At 37.0% G+C, this 18,017-nt stretch overlaps 1 protein-coding gene across 6 annotated transcripts in view; it reads right to left on the bottom strand.

Moving 5' to 3' along the window:
• LOC110843907 (protein pangolin, isoforms A/H/I/S) overlaps nucleotides 1-18,017 on the bottom strand; it is a 113,214-nt gene that overhangs the window by 82,268 nt on the left and 12,929 nt on the right. For all 6 annotated transcript variants that reach the window (XR_004833879.1, XR_004833878.1, XM_035847276.1 and 3 more), the window contains one exon: nucleotides 13,222-13,319. Coding sequence is in view for 4 of the 6 variants with exons in the window: in XM_035847276.1 (XP_035703169.1) it covers nucleotides 13,222-13,319 (98 nt within the window). In the remaining 2 variants the exon portion in view is untranslated. The remainder of the gene's footprint in view (nucleotides 1-13,221; nucleotides 13,320-18,017) is intronic.

Below are 18,017 nucleotides of genomic sequence, written 5' to 3'. Positions count from 1 at the left end.
ATAAATACTTTGTCTTTAGGTCGAGAAATGGAGGAATGAATGGAAGATGGGAGCTTATGTTTCATTTAAAAAAAAAACGATCTAATGAAAATTTTAAACGTTTAATTAAATTTCTCAAAAATTCTAATTGGAGTTAAAGTGACACGAAAAAATATGCTCAAGAAAACTAAATGTATTTTGTCACAATAACAATGCTTTCCTAAGAACAAAAATAAGCCCGGTATTTCATTTGATAATACACATCCCCGAATTATGCCCAGTCTTGGCATGCATACATAAATTAAAATAACGTGGCCAATGTCCGGAACTAAAGTGAACTTGGACCATATTTATTTTCATTTATGATTTACGATCAAAAATTCTACCTTTTGCTTTAACAACAACACAACACCTTTACTTACACTTGTCAGTTATAATATTTCCACGATACAATGCCTCGCCTCAACCCCTTATCTTCTTTAAGACAACATTCCAACGTTAGCCGTGTCGTAAAATTGAATAAATATTTATGAAATAAAATAGAAGAATTATTAATTACTTTTCTTTTATTATCTCAATAAATGAGAATTTACTTCCTTCTCTCTCGCCAAGCCGTTAAAAGTGCGGGTCAGTGTCGTCTCATTAATAGTACTAAATAGGCACTCGTTTAATTGTCTCTTTTCTTTTTAACACTGCACGGACCAGGGACTCCGGTCGTAAAGAAGCCAAATATGTTTCTTAAAAAATAATAATTTTTCTACCTCTTTTTAATAATCACATCCATCACTATATACCCCTAACCGGGTAGGAAATGAAAAAAAAAATTGTACAGATTTCCATTTTAAGAAGCCATCATCCGTTATAAGTCGAAATTGGTTAAGCCAACCAGCCAGCAAACCTTGACCTGACCCTCCTTCTCCTCCTCAGAAACTTATTTCAGCCAAATAAAAACAAGCCTCCTCATCATAAATTGGAAACAATGGGTCCTCCATTGTCCATGCTAAAGTTGGTACTTTGACATAAATCACATCCCTCACTCACTTTCTTCCAAACACCACAGGACAGGGAGGGATGGTGCGGAGAGCTGAAAACAATGCTCAAGCCAGGACCTTAGCTCAGAATTTTATTGCTTATCCACCCACCACCACCCGAGATGGTTGTTACTGGGAAGAAGAAGGCAAGGGTCATTTATTTTTATTTTATCCAGCCAAGAAGAAGCCAAGGAATCGTTTCTTGCTGCACAAAGGGAACCTCTATGTACACAACGGACACTTGGCCACACCTCGGACTCAAGGGGACAGAGGAACTAACTGGTAACAAATATTGTTAGATGCGTATACCAGTTAAGAAGAGATGACGATGGCGGTCATACTTTAGTTTAGGTTGGCATGTTCCTTATTAGTTGTTAGTTTGGGACACGAAGAAGGGACGGAGGTAATCCATCAAACCGCAGGAAAGAAAGGGAAAAACTTGGGGAAATTTGTTCGGGACTTGTACACGTAGTAATAATAATAATAACGAAACAAAACGAAACCTATGGCATTTTGGGAATGAATTCTTCCTGCTTCTCAGCACTCTATCCATTTCCAGGTCATTTTCCGCGTGTCGTGAAGAAGAAAAGGGACGAGTCGTACAAATACGTGCTAGCAAACTAATGATGTAATATAACCAAATGCAGTAGAGATGGACAGACAAGACGACGTACATATAAACTGCTGGGCAGTTTAGGGGGGAGGGAGAGGATTTAAGGAGCCGGGCCCTTACAGATTGATTTTTCTGGATGTAATTGAAAAATGCATAGTATTTACCTATAAAAAGAAGTATCTATCATATTCAAAAATGCAGATTTTTTTTATTTCAGGATTTCAACTAATACAATTTTCAAAAATGTTTTACAAACTCAACCCTTTCTTTCATTTCGCAACAATTTATCAACATTTCCATCTCTCTCATCAAGACCACCGATTCATCATCATCATCATCATCATGCCTGTAAATATACACTAGTTAATATTTAGTTTCCCAGTTGGAGGAAAAATGAACTTTTACTAATAGTCAGCATCACAAAACTACCTAAAAAAGTCAATCCTGCTTCCAGAACACTTTCCATTATTGAAATTCTTCAAGAAAAAAAATCATTTACAAAATCCAGTATTTACAAGATGCCCATGTTAAAATGGTCGTTTAGCTTTCATCTCGCTTAGCGGAAAACTGGGCGCAATTCTAAAAGTCAAGTGTTTGGGTACGGCTTCCTCCTCTAAAAAAGAAGGAAGATGGCAATAACAATAAGTAATAAGTGGATGGATGTATGGATGTTGTTGTTGCATACAATATGCAACCGAAAGAATATGTGTATGTACATGGACGAAATAACTATACGTCGGTCGGAGACGACGTTACGATCGTAAAATAAATTGTGGTGATAATACGCGACTATTGGACCCAGTGGACCATTACATTATTTCTAAATTCTATATCATCCAGTTGGCAGGGCACAATATGTACGTCTGTCTGTACATATAGCTGAATTTCTTAGAGGCAATAAGGCACAAGAGAGAGAGAGAAAAGACATGCAAACTGTTGAGTAACAGTTTCTTGGTTTCTTTAATGGTTACTTGCTTGTACATGTTTTTCGGGCACAGGATATCACCATATCGTACTTGCAAGAAGAGTAAGATATAAGCAATTTAAAATCTAACCGGAATTATTCGAAATCCTTTGAGTAAAATTTAAAATGGAGCAAGAACAAGGAATAAGTGGAATGAATTGGATGGGAATTGATTGACTTATTTATGACACTGCTCTGCTGTCTCTATTTTCGGGCTAAATAAGGGCAACTCAAAGACTTTGTACCATACAACTTTTGACCAAGTCAAATCGAGGAATAGGCCAAACCAAAATATGAAATATTTGTTAGAGGTTGAAAATATATCCAAGTTACAGGGATCCGTCGGGTCGGGCCCCTTTTCCAATTTAAAGTGTCAACAAACAGTAATAAATTCATTGTGTGCCGAGCACAATATTAGTGTCAATGGAGAGGAAATCCCATTATTCTTCAAAACTTGGTATAAAAATGGATACAATGGAATACAAATACAAATGTGTAGGAATCATTTTCAAAGTGCTCAATTAATTTGACCGTCATTTTCATATTAAGAAATAGTTACAAATTAAAAATACATTTAAAGACATATATACATTTTGCATTTATTTCTTAATATCAGTTACCCAAATTCTACACACATCGTTTAATTAAACTCACATGTACAATTTTACTCGATCGATTTAAATTTATTTATCTCTTTCCCTATCCAACCAAACTCTGTATCCATCCGTCCTTGTAACAAATTTCCATATTTACCTCGATCCGACAACTTACTTGCCACCGTTCCAAAACAAATATTAGTTTGGAATCCAAACCACCCACCCACCAACCAACGCGCTTGGTTGTCACCAAGTCATACACGCACGCAGAAATCATGCTCCTTCTTATCTTAAGAAGTCAACTTCTTTTTGCATCGCCCGATTTGCCAAACCGAATAAGTTACACGGACCGATGAGAAGAGAAGCCACTCGGGGAAACAAGATGTGAAAATTGTGTAAGAAAACAGAAATCTCGAACGCTCCTGCCAGTACAAAATTCCTGTCGTCTGTCTCTTTCCCTGACGAGATAATCAGTCCATTCGACACAGGATATCCATCATCAAGACACATCTCGCTCAGCTCCCACTTGTGTACACAGCAAATAAATCATGATCATCTCATCTACAAAATTTAAAATTTTGGCTGAAAAAAAAACCATCGGAAAAGCGGGGACACGAGGAGGGAGGCAATAGTACGAATAAATGGAGACTCAACCACCCACGACATTATACTGACTTATTGCTACTTACATACATAACTATGTACAAGGCTGACCGACTAATAAATTCTGCCAGGAAGAAGGAATACATATCTAAGAACAGTTATTTGAGACTAAAATTACTCCAAATTCTTCATCTCCAACAATAAACGGGACCGTTTGGCTTTTTTCTAGTTAATGCAAGGAACACATGCACTCGCCTAATTTGTCCTGCTGCATGTTGCCCACTCCACTTGAGAACGTTTTGTTCTTCTGTGACTAGATCAAACTCTCGTTAAAACCCTTCCCATCTATTATTTCTCTGGCTGAGATAATTTCATTCAAGTCGAGAAGAAGACAGAGTAAAAGTAAATAAAGCATTTCGTAATAATAATGATGATGACGAGATGGTGGGGTTTTGGTTGCTTGCTGCTTAAAATAAGTGAATTTTGAATGTCTGAAAACCTTATTTCATTCCAGAGAGAGGTTGGAATCGTGACAGCGTTTCCATCCATTCCACTCGAATAAAATAAAGAAAGGCATTACAAAACTGATGAAGGTGAGTCAAGTGTATGTAAGTCAAGAAATACTTATGAAGGGCCGGCGCCTTCAAGTTCATCCACGCCAAGCCAAGCCACGCCACGCCACCACAGGCAACCAGAATATGATCTCTTACACTAAATTACGAATCTCATCTCATCTCTTTACCAATCCTTATTATTTACTTTGCCTACTCTTTCGAGACTTGGAATGAAGATCGACACGAAAAAATCAATCCAACCTCATTTGAATTTATGCACGAATTAATAATTTTCAATGAGAAAGTGATATGATGTAATTTAATCACATATTATTATTATTGTATATTTACTATGTGATGCCCATGAATAATAAGTGGACAAGATTCTTCACGCATTGGTTTAAAGTATTTTATTTATGAGAGCTTCATGTCTCGAGACGATAAATCAGACAAAAACAGTGACGCAAAGCTGGTCAGATTTAACACCCTTTCTTTCGCGTGCTGCTTGCTCCTGATGCCAACAAAAATCGTCACTGACTGCAGATATGTAACATGTTGTTGTCTTTGTAGAGTAAAAAAAATATAAAAAATTGTATTATTTTTTAAGAAACTTTTAACATGCAATTTTTAAGTCAAAGTTTTTATTTAAAGGTACTACCTACATTATATTATAAATTGTTACATCATCGCGTATATATAAATTCTATGCATCATGCACCGTGCATGTCGTCTACTCCTCCTTTTCCGAATCACAGGGAAAAAATCAGTGTTTAAATGGTTGCGTTGCGTTAGGAGTAAGTAAAACTTTGGTTTGGTTGTGGTTCAACAATAACACATGCATGCATGCAATCTTTGTAAAACTTTGGTTAAAATGCGATCCAATTTCAACAACTTTTTGGAATAAAGAAAGGCAAGGTGAGTGATGAAGGAAAAAAAGTGCATCATTGGAACTTGCTACCCGGGGTTTTATGCACGTTCTTCTGATGCTACATATTTATTTGCGTGCTATCAAATTTATTGCAGTTTATATGCTGCAATTCATATGCAGTCGTTGAGGACGACCCTTTCGCAATTGTGGGAAAAGCACCCACCCACACCAACCACACCACTTTCTTGTCTGGTTCTGCCTTAATGTGCCAATTACTGGTGTGCTGAGGGATTATTAGTCTGGTCATTCGGCTTGAGTTATGCGGGTTAGTTTTATAATATTTAATTCATTAATATCTGTAATGCGTAAATACATATGTCTACTTCTCATATTTTTTCTAGGATATGAACCAATTTGCGAATCTTGTCAAAATCTGCAAAACCTTCAGACCCCACAATTGCTTTAATTCCCTTAAAGAATAGAGCAATTAAACAAATCAGTGAGCATTCACGAGTACAGAGTTGTTTCATCAACAACCCAATCTAAAACTTTTTGATTAGACGGTTGACTGACTGCCCGGTGGTTGAGTACAAAACCTGGTAAAATTCATTTAATCAATTACTTCGTGAAAAGTAAGTATGTTTAAATGCAACCTGTCACTTTACATGACAAAGCTGCCGGAACTTAATTTAACTTCTCTGTTCTATTCTGTTCTTTTTTCTCTGCTCGTGTCCAGAATCTGGATTGAGATCAATTATCATCATCGAATCGAGTAAAAGTATAGAAAAAAATCGTGGTATGGATGAATCAAGTGTGGCACACACACCACACACACTCCAAAAATGTTGTGTATTAAATCAACATGCAACTACCTATTTTCCACTCCTCGAATAAATGCAAGAATTGAAAGGAAAAACGCAAAATTCGGAAATATCTAAATGTGGCCAAGAACTTGAAAATAACAAAAATAAATGAGACCAATACATGCACTGCACCCGATTTAGACATAAAAAACCTTGAAAGTTTTCAACTTTCCCAAAGTTTCCGAAACTTTTCAAAATTAGCAATTAGAAACTATTTATAATTCCCACCCTCCTGGTGGAAATGCATATTTTTATTTATCATCTCTTCCATCACGGAATCAAACCGACTTTCACTTCCAGCGTCGACATGGACGACGATGGAGTGTGAGCGAGTGGATGTATGTAACCATTATCGAGCAGCTTTGTGAGATGTCTGCAACTCTGCTCACCCTGTCACTCAAGGGACCGAAATGAATGATAGATTTCAAATCGGATAGAGTAAAAGTCACGCAAATTTCCACGGGTAAGCTTTCCACCAAGAAAAACCAACAAGGAAACGACACGAGCTGAATGTAGCTAGCAACTCAACCGAAAACTGTATAGAATTCGTGTCCGTGTATAAAGTGGTGGCGGTGGGTGATAAGTACTTATATACATAACTTTAACCCTCTTTTACTCCCTCTCCTCAATTCCGAAAAGTGATATGAAATGATATTATTACGCGATATCCCTAATTTCCATACAAATCATTCCCAACGGTTGAAACACGCAAGACTTTTGCTTTACTTGTAAAGCGTCGACTTCATATAGAATCAATCTTTTTGCTAAACAGTGCGTGAGGCGAGGCTTCTTCTTCTTTCCTTCTTCCTATTTCCGATCCAACTGGCAGCCATATGACGTCTCGTCACACATGATTATCCACTCGGTCGAGATCACCGTCATCAAGATAAGCCCACCAACAACTAAACCCTTCCTTCATCTGAATCGGATGGATAATCCGGGATTGAAATTGAGACCAAAACCACAAAGACGTGCATACAAGTAGCTATTTTATGGAGGGAGGTAGATTTGCGCACCATTTTTTACATCCATACCTTTAAGATCCCCCTCAAATCAAAAGATGACGACGAAAAACGAGGAGGATGATGAACACTTGTCCTAAACAAGATTCAAGACTGGAATTTTTATCCAGCTGCTGCTACTTACACTCTGATACTCATCCATCCATCCAATCCAACCATCTCGCGTAAGTATTCCATCACTCATCATCAAAAGAATAAGGAGCTAACGAAGGCAACAATACAATGGGAAATAAAGCCAGGAACATGCCCATTTGTTAGGGCAAGAATATAGGAAATCACAAGACATAGACGACGACCGGGTATCATATCCTACTTATCATGTGATCCCAGTTTGATACACTTTTGTTGTAACCCATCGCATTTGCATCAACTTGCTCCACATATCGAATTATTTGGTTTCGAGAAGGGTTAACTGGAGAAAAATGGTGTAACCCAATATCTGAATAAGACGAAGAACCTTCATCTCTTCTTGACTTGTGTGTGAAGAAAAAGTCTTATGTATTCTTTAACATGTTGCTTTGCTTCTTGTTGCTCATCATCATCTCATTCCATGACATGACACATCATCTTTCCTCTACTCCTCTTATTCTCCTTATGGACAAAACCAGAGGGGATTCTTCTCCTACTTGACTTTATCTTCTTCTTCCTTCAACCATTTATTCATCTCGACCGACTCGGCTTACCGAATGAAGAAAGAAATAAAAGACGAGATCCTTAACCAGGGCAGTAACAGCTACTTGAAAAAAGCTAACTAGCATTATATAAAAGATTTTTGAAATAAGAATTTCTCCATCAAATTTTTTACATAATTTTTCTCTCTCTTTTGACCTGATTTCACTTATTTAATTAATTAAAGCGATGATTCCTGTCTACCTGATGAGCCACACTAAATATTACTATCACTTCCTTAAACCTCTTCCAAAAATAACACACCCGAATTTCATCAAGATTCATAAAAATCTCCTAATTCACCCCTTGATTGATGATTGATTCATACAAGAAATCGGCACATTTGTTGATACCGTCCCAAAAATAGAAACACAACGGAGATGCTCGCTCCAATTTAAAAGGAAGCCCCGATCAACAACTTTTTCTCGAAAAAAAAACTAGACAAATTCCATCTCGGACTAATCCCAAGGAAAGTTCAGCGATACAAAGTCATATATCGTCTAACCATTCTGGTTGTCGATATTAAATAAAATTAACTTGACATTTTCTCTCCCTTCCGAAAAGCTAAAGTAAGCAGAGTATCTCATCTCAATCTTCACTTTACAAAAGTCAAGTGTCGTGTGGTTGTAATTTCGTGGGCGGAAGTGCTTCTGCTTATCTATCATATACATAGAAAAATAAAAGCCTTCTTATTTCTACTGATCTTCATCTCGTCACCGCTACAGAACAAACCTCTAAAAATATTCTCCAATTTTTTTTTTACCCAAAAAAATATTTATATGCAACAATTTAAATAAATTCTGAATCAAATCATCATAAAATTAATTTCAAACCCAACTCTTTTCTTTCGGTTGAGTTATTTCTCTCTGAAATGATAATTTGCCTAGTTCAATCCGGAGCCATGTGCCATTCCATTTGCCAATCTCACTACGGGAGATCACGACGACGAAATATACTATTTTTGTGCCCGTTTGAACATTTTCTTACCCGACCGACTCAAGAATATCATTACTTTTACCAGGCAAAGTCTTTTGATAATATATCAATCACACCTCATCCAAGTCAACCTACGCATGTTACATAAAGATAAAAATGGTTTGTGTACCCGGATGCCAATAATATGTATCTATCTCGGATTATGTACAGAAATGTATGCATGCGAGTCTTTCAATTAGGTCCAAATTTCACAACAAATCACATCAAACACGAGTGAGTACACTTAAATTTTGCATTTATTCTGGAGTATACAGCGCATAAATTTTGAGAGGCAGTTTTTTTTCGGGCTCTTCGGATTTCTTATGATGATGCATTTTTTATGCGGCGTGATTTTTCCACATTTTTATTATAAAATTGGCAAACGAAATTGAAAGTATTGGAACAATAATTGTGTAAGTAACGGTTGTGGTGGAAGAGTGTTTTTTTTTTCACGGAGTTTAAATAGATGTGGGTTTTGTAAGAGAGGAGGAACCACCACATTGTGCAAATATTCAATATTTATTGTATGTGTGACACTTGCAGAGTCAACAAACACCACCCAAAAAGTCATCCCTTATTACCTACTTAACTTTACGGCTTGATGTTCTAGGAGGAGACGAGACACACAACTTTTTCCGATTATAAAACCGATTCCGATAATGGTGGATTCCTAATGGCTTTTATGACTCCATAAATTTCAAGAAAACCGAGACGGAACGCACTTATGGGGTAAGTCTTAATTTAGTCGACTGAATCATTTCCTTCTTGTGTCTTGTTCTTTTTTTGTGAAAAAAATTGGCAATATCATCGTCATCTTGACTTGATTAAATTTGCAAATGGGAAGCAAAAAAAGATGTGAATTTTTCACAAAATCAATACAGAAGGTTAACTAGAAATTGTTGACATTGAAATTGTTGACATATTTTTCTCATATCGCATTTGTTTCGAGTTTTATCCCCTCGTTCCTTGTCACACATTTTTCTTATACATACATTTATTTGACGTTATTATTATGGCGCACGATGTTTGCATGCAACCGCAGATAACTACTTATCTCTCTCTCTGATTCGCCCTGTTTATCGAAAAAAAAACCGTCCGACATACGTCAGTCATATAATACATCGTCGCACTTGTCAATAACAGAAAATGAAAATAAATCTCTCTCTCTCTCTTCACACACAACCAGATGAAAAGTGTGTAACTATTTACTAAAAACTTTTCCAAAAGAGATAAAAATTACGAAAAAAACATCACCTGCAAAAGAATGTGAACAATCTACATACCAAACCCTTGAAAATGTGAGCCCTTACTTATTCCCGTTATGGATGTCAAAAAATGTGTGTACGATGCACAGTACACACCACGTTAGAAATTATGACAGGTAATTTCCATTAATTACTCAGATTAAGTAGAGAATTTATGAGGATTTTCATTTCACTCGTCTCAGAAATCCTGAAGAAAGAAAGACCCCATCCAAATGCGAGTAACTAACCAACCAAACCAAATTCCATCCACCCTCCCAGTCCACTTGACTCGTATAAATATTAGTTATTATTATACCACATTTCTTTCCCTACAAAAAGAAGCAACCCTTTGTTCCCTTCTGCCTGCATCCTTCTGCTACAGCCCAGTTCACACTTCACTTCTACATTACCCACACCCGGCTCTTTTCTAATATTCAGATCTAATTGTCTTTCTAAACTGTGAAGACTAATCTCTACTTGGAGAAGACAGCAGGTACTTAACTCCCAGAAATAGTTTACCTTCAGGCTCTCCCCTCATTCAGTCCTTAGCTTAACTAGCCTCCATCCATGGCATAACAACATTGATATAATCGTGAAACGCCGTGCCTCGTGAGGAACATAACAGCTCGTCCTACGAGAAAACTAGGGTCGACTATCTACTACGGCAGTATTATGTGTTTAGAATCAGTGGCCGCGGAAGTCGTGGGGACATCTGGGGACGTTAACATTGTAGGATTGGGGAGGGACGGGTTTATATAACATGGGCAGATGATGGGGACATCGAACAACCGTGGGGACATTGCCCCTCAAGCTTCCGCGGCCACTGTGTAGAAAAGGCCTTGGCTCGTCGTCGTATTTAGCTTGTAGTTGTGGTGTAGTGGTTAGAAAAATTCTAGCCCTGCATGGTTGTAGATGCATGTCTCAGATTTGGTTTAGTTACTTAGGTTGAGTTCCTTAGTAGAGAAGATGATAAGTGAACAAGGGAACTTTTTTCTCTTGGATGGAGGCTCCTACGTATGTATTCCTTCATCTTCATCTTCTTCCTTACCCACCTTGAAGTGAAAAGTAGCCTGAGCCTGATTCTTTCAAGGGCCTTTTTAACCAACAAGGCTGGACTGGAGTTCTTATGCCAGTACCTCTTCTAACTAACCGTTCATCCAGTTAGTGCGAGTACTTGAAACTCGTTTTCCAATCTTGAAAAGTCAACCTCGTTACAAAATTACTGTGGGTAAATAATCCAGGAGAGATTTTAGCGTAGGATTATCACTATTGCATCACGTACGAGGTACGTAATACGTACCCATAAAGAGGAATAGAAAGGAATCAAATTGTAATGATGGAAATCATTTTGTCATAATTTTCTTGGGAAACTTTTACCCAAAATGTTGTACGATTTCAGTTCATGATATAAAGCTAATCAATAACCATGATCTCGTTCCATAATAAATAAATGGTCACGTCATTTCCCTCCCGAAATGACAAAACACCCACTAAAACTCTGGTAGGGAGTCTTACAAAAACCTCCTCGCTTTTCTATTTGTTTACTCGTTTTCATACAAAAAAATAATTAATTAACAAAGGAATGAGTGTGACGGTGTAAGTAAAAAGTACAAATTCTGTACGGCAGCGGAAGCTCCCACAGGCAGACCCACGGTCGTTCTATTTCATACTTATCACCAAAAAGTAAAGTAAGCCACACACACACAGCGACAATAACAATACAGAAATAAATTGATTTCCTCCCACAAATGGATCGATAAGGGGAAGCGACAGCTGAATTTGTCATTTTCCGACTTATCTTTCTGCGGTTATCAGAAGAGTACAAACTAAACTACGTCTGACGTTCGTATGGATGACCTAACCTGAGCAAATTTTACTAGCACGCATATAAATATCGAAACTATTATTATTATTATTTTCCTCCCACCAGACCACATTATTTACAAAAGTAAGTAAAACGCTGACCAGAGGTGTAAATTCGTTGAATTGAGAACTGTTGGCATTCCATTATGAAGAGAGGAAGGAGCTAAATGGGAGTGCATACATGATACGAATAACGCCAAGAAGTTGGGTCTTTACTAATAATATGAGATCCCAGTCTCGAGGGAGGAATCGCATGTTTACCAATTAGCAACGCTACTTTTTATTTTATTTATCCCATACGACGACCACGACGACGACACACACTGTCTCACACCTCCATCCATTTTCACACCTGATTCATTAACCAGCAAGATACATGGTAAAGTAACAAATCAAATACTTAATGTACGTATGTACCTTGGTCTAAACTGCGTATACTTAAAGCAAACGCCAACTTTGTTGTCGAAATGGTGTGTGTATCATTTTTATTTTGGGCAACACGCATTTTACTTTCATTCCAAAATCACTTTTTCATACAGATTTCTTCCTCATTTTGTCGCAGGTTGCATTATTTAGGGCTAACAAGGGAACATACCGAGGTGTCCAACGAGTTAAGGGTCGACACCTATACCAAAATGACCACAATACATGACTTGCTAAACAAACTAATCGAATTTCCGTGTAAAAGTCACTTTTCGTCAAGTTGTGACGATATTTGTGACGAGCGCATGACCATCGCGTTGCCAGCGGGAGAGGTCGGCCGCTGAACCATCAGGTCGAAGAGAAGCGTCGTCGTCATCAGAGATTTCAAATTTTGAAAACATCTTGAAATTTTGAAAAAAATTTGAGAAAACTTTGAAATTTTGAGAAAATTTTGAAATTTTAAAGAAATTTTTGAAATTTTTGAGAAATTTTTGAAATTTTGAAGACATTTTTGAAATTTTGAACAAATTTTTCAAATTTTGAAGAAATTTAAAATGTTTTTCAAAATTTCAAGATGTTTTCAAAATATGAAAGAATTTGAAATATCTGAAGACGACGTGAAGACGACGACGCTTCTCTGGGTTCGACCTGTTGGTTCAGCGGCCGACCTCTTCCGCTGGCAACGCCATGGTCATGCGCTCGTCACAAATATCGTCACAACTTGACGAAAAGTGAATTTTACACGGAAATTCGTTCAGTTCGTTTAGCAAGTCATGTATTGTGGTCATTTTGGTATAGGTGTCGACCCTTAACTCGTTGGACACCTCGGTATGTTCCCTTGTAAGACACAATATGCTAAGCGTACATTTCGCTCATATAATATGAGTCATATTCATGAAATGATGTGGTGCACTTCTTAAAAAAACAAAGTTATTATAATTTCATCTCACTTACCAGTGGTGATCCGTTCGGATAATGGTAGCCTAAAAGACCAATGTTGATCGGGGTAGGATACGGCATTCCTCCAACTTCCAATTTTCCACCAGATCCACCTGTTCGAAAGAAAGAAAATAAAAATATTCAGCATTTTCTGCACAATTTTCTCCAATATCTTCTAATATTGATGGATGATGATTGAGGCATCATTATTAAATTATGTTGCATTGCTCATTTTTCTATTACATATTTATCAACCGATAAGGTTCACAAAACATTTTCCATTAAAATCAAATCCACCTTTGCGTGCAAACTCTTTTATCCAACAAATACACAAAACAGCACACTGTTTACTTTAAAAAAAATGGAAAGCATCATCATCATCATGCAGTCGTCAATTTGAACATCAACCTCCATGCTATCAATAATAATACCAATGCTATAATCTAGAGTAAAAAACAATGCATGTGCGATATTAAATGTATGTGCCCCTCCGTCTCTCCTGCTTGCAAATCATCACCTCCATTACAATAATACATACAACATATTGCACTTTTTAACAGCACGGCTCGTCGTCATCGGGTTTTGCACATATGCGTGTTTTAAGTTGTTGATATCGTGAATGGAGAGGAGCAAGTGTCGGCATTTGTTTCAACGGCGGTATCATCAAAAGAAGCAATAAATCCGAGATTAATGTTAACAAGCCCTTCTTCCCTCTTTCAACATCACATTTATTAAAACATGCCGATAATTTTGTGAGCCCTTTTCAACCAACCAGCCAACCAATAACCACTTGCTACATATTTATGCTGATGAAATCAATGGGTGCATTAAATAACGGGGTGAATAATACTCATCATCATTTGCCATTTTTTTACACTGCGACGCACACTTCATATGCATGAATAGCGTGATGATAGCTTTCTCTTGCCAAAATGGTATGCAAAATGAGTATACAAACTTGAACTTGGCATTGGATCAATATTAATATTAATATCTTCTCGTTTTTTGGGGGATTTAAATGATTTAAAAAATAATCAATTTATTATTATTCAACGCAATACGGAGTAATAGATATAAATGATAATTAGTCGGCGTGCCATGAAATTAGACGGGTTGTATAAGCCTATTTTATTTATTTCCTTAAAATCCTTCATATTATTAATCTGACGCTAATTTTGTGAAGGATGGGGCATCTTCCTGAAATGACCGACGCGAGACTAAAAGCATGCGGAATTAAACTGTGATTTTCAACGAATCAACTTTTAGATAATCAATTTATTTTTTAATCAGACGGATAAAAATTCCAATTTCGTCCGAATCGATCTTCTCTTCCCTTTATTAGTCAGCTCTTCTCTTAAAAATCGACTAAAATCATCTTCTTTTGACCTGATGAACTGACAATCACCTCTCCGTGTTGGAAAATTGTTTCTAATTAAGTTGCCTCAAGCCAACAGGCCAAAGAGGAGTAGTAACCGGCTCATATACATAATCATAATAACAAGCAAATCAATCAATCACACCTCTTTCTCTCCTTTGTCCTCATTACTCGCAAGATGGATCATCGCCTCATTTTTGGTGTGGTCAGCCCATTTGTATAAATTCTCTGTAAAATCCGTGACTTTATGGTTTTCTTAAGGAAACAAGTCTCTCTCCCACCATATTCTAAAGTTAGACATGCATTTCGCAATTCTTTAGGCAAGGAATCTTCTCGTTAGGTGTAAATCAAACTGGTAAAATAATGACGATAATAATAATAATGGAGAAGAAGAATAAGCCTCGCTTATTTTCTCCAAGACACAAGTCCATAATAATAATTCCAGATTTTAATTTGACAACGGGAACGAGGAGCATAAGAAAAGAACAAGTCTGGCTAAAAAGATCTCTCCGAATCTCTGTTTCATTTCGTATATACGACTTTTCTTACTTAGCTCTTCTCCTGGAGGAGGAGGAGGAATGCTTACGGCATTACATAAGAAGGAACACAACAACCTGCCAAGTCAAGACCCCTCTTCCAATCCACTATTACTACTTGCTTGAGCTTCATATTAGAAAAAATAGCAATAAAAAATCTTAGCTTTCTTTCTTTCTTAAAGCTTTTACAGCTTCTTGTCGTACTTAACGAGGAGACTCAGCAGCAGCAGCAGCCGCGTTAAGTCCAAGTTATATCAAATCAGGATCAGTCAGCTAAACCAACCACCAAAGTATAAGACCAAATGTGTGTAAAGGGTTGGAACCCTCCATCATATTATCAACATCTCGTTTTGAACACTCATCCTCTTCTTCCTCGCCTTCGTCGTCTCTCCAGTCGGGATATGATTTCGTATAGTACAGATATTTTTATAATATTTTCCATTATTACCACCATCACTTGCTGGGTTTATATATCCGCCTTTAAAGAGTTCCATTCCATAGCTGACTTTTCTTTCCAAATAAAAAGTGCACTTTAGATACCACAGAAATCATGCTTGTACTGGTCACACTACAACAGAATTCTAAATGCTGAATTGTGCAACAGGTAAAAAATTTTTAATTGTTGGAGGAGAGAGCAAGCCAAAAACTAAACCACTAACCATGTCGGACACTATAGAGATGTAGATATGCGTGTGTGCATTAACAAAGTTTTAGTAGTTTTGGTGTAACCAAATCCATAAAGATTTTCATAATATTTCTAAATTTGCACTAGACTTTGTGACCCGTAACTGAATAATAAAGCAGGCAAATTTTTAAAGCAAATATAAAATATGCAACATTTACATAGATAGATTATGAACGCTTTCTTTGAGCCTTGTCCTGCTGGAAGTCATGTTCTTTGAGAAAAAATGCTTGCAAGAAAGGAATGAAATCACGGAGGAGCAATGCAATGACGACACGAAGAGAAGAATAAACGTGGGATGAGGTTGGCATAAAAGAAAAGAAAAAGCTAATCTTATTCTGATCTACTTATTTAGTTTGAAGAGAGAGAGAGAGAAAAAGTGAAGTGAATTCAAGTAATGCGTCGAATTTCCTTCAAGGCACGACTTTTGGACACCAGACCAGAGTCAGAAGAGAGTTATGTAATGAGGATAAGCAAACTCCTGTAAGGAAAACGACGACGTCAACGTCTTATGAAACGAGAATGACATGACGGGTACTTATTCTTGAGAGACCTTCATTTCTCTGTCCTTCAAAAAAATTCCTCTGGAGGGGATTATTATCCCAAAGACATAACAATTCTATTTTACCCAAATTTTCGCACTTTTTAATATTTTGACCCAATTATTACATAAGAAGTCAGGATTGATTCGTACTTATTTCAATTTTTGCCATGATCTTGAACTGCTCAACTAACCAACACGCATTTATTGCCCAGCTCTGCACTTCGACTTCACCCTTGATTCGATCAAATCTCTTCACATCTCTCTTCCCTCCAATAACGAGTCCCTGACTCTTCTTATCCAGCCAAGTAATTCAACTAAATATCAAACTTTTCAATAGTCGATTCACGTAGTGGTAAAATGATCCTCCTCCCATCCCATCTCGTTTCACTTATTCATCTTCTCTCTCTCTCACTTTAAAGAAGTTCCATTAAACATTTTCTACACCGGACTGGACGACTCTCCCCATTAACAAGTCTCCTCTCTCGCTGGAGAGGAACTCGTATTTAAAAGAAGGCGAATGTCTATTCATTCTTCTTCTTCTTCTGAAATGTTGTTAGCTTAACAATTTAGTTTCGTTAGTTTTGCTACATAGGCAAACCAAACCCAATCAAATTTTTGGATGGATACATACAAACAAGTAAAATATACTACCGACCGACGACCAACCAGGAGTGATGAAGAATTCTTCTTCTTCTTAACTCGTGGCTCAAAAAAGTCGGAAATTATTACTCTAAACCCGAATCATTATTATCTTTCTTGTCTGTCGAAGCAGCATAATTCATCATCTTCTCCATTTTTCATCCAGGCCATTCAAAAAGAAGCTGGTTTTCAGACCCAGCCAGCGATTACTTTTACTCGTCGTCTCATCCATACGTGGTCAGTGTCCACAAATGAAATATGAAATGAAACTTGTCTCAAACTCTAATCATATTCCGTATTAACGCCCAACTGGTCAGTAATAATAACTCGAACTTTGCATCGACATGTAGATCCACGAGCCACTTTTTAACCAACCATTTCCCAGAATATTCTGGTTTTCAAAGCAGAAATAGATACTTCTCGATTGAAATATATCAAGTAAAAAAATATGTACGTATCTATGTATAAATATTTTACTTATGTAAATACTGCCAGAGTGCAGTTAACTGTTTTGTTTTTGATGCTGAATCATTACTATTGAATTGGTGTAATCTAGATCTATTAAATATTATTAATGCGACAACATTCATACGGTCGAGTGGTTGCTGTATGCATGTATATGCTGAGTATGTGTGTGTTCATTAAAAAATAAACGGCATTAATTCCGAGTTACATAGGTCAGGTGGTGGTGGTGGTGGTTTTTATTATTGGGAGGATCATCGAGGATGATTGATTTGTCCCCTCTTATCCTCGTGTGACTCTTTATATACGAAATTTTTTAATCTCTCCCCTTAATCTGTCGTCTGTCTAAACACACAAAATGGAATCAAAAGAGCGAGTTTCTTCATCCATCTAATTCATACGAACGTCACCCTGCTTACGACTTTTTTCCAGTTTGAGTAACCACTTGATTTATTATGAGGCTATCAATCTCTGAATTTGCAATCTTTCTCTTTTATTTCGTGTTTCTTATCGAGCGAGTCATAATAAATACAGCGAGGAGCAGGCGATGACTGCAGTGGAGCTACTGGACTT

This window comes from Folsomia candida, unplaced genomic scaffold (genome assembly GCF_002217175.1).
Source record: "Folsomia candida strain VU population unplaced genomic scaffold, ASM221717v1 Fcan01_Sc002, whole genome shotgun sequence".
NCBI classification, from domain to species: domain Eukaryota; kingdom Metazoa; phylum Arthropoda; class Collembola; order Entomobryomorpha; family Isotomidae; genus Folsomia; species Folsomia candida.
Note: the sequence above shows the minus strand (reverse complement) of the source record. Positions and strands in the feature narration are given on the sequence as shown.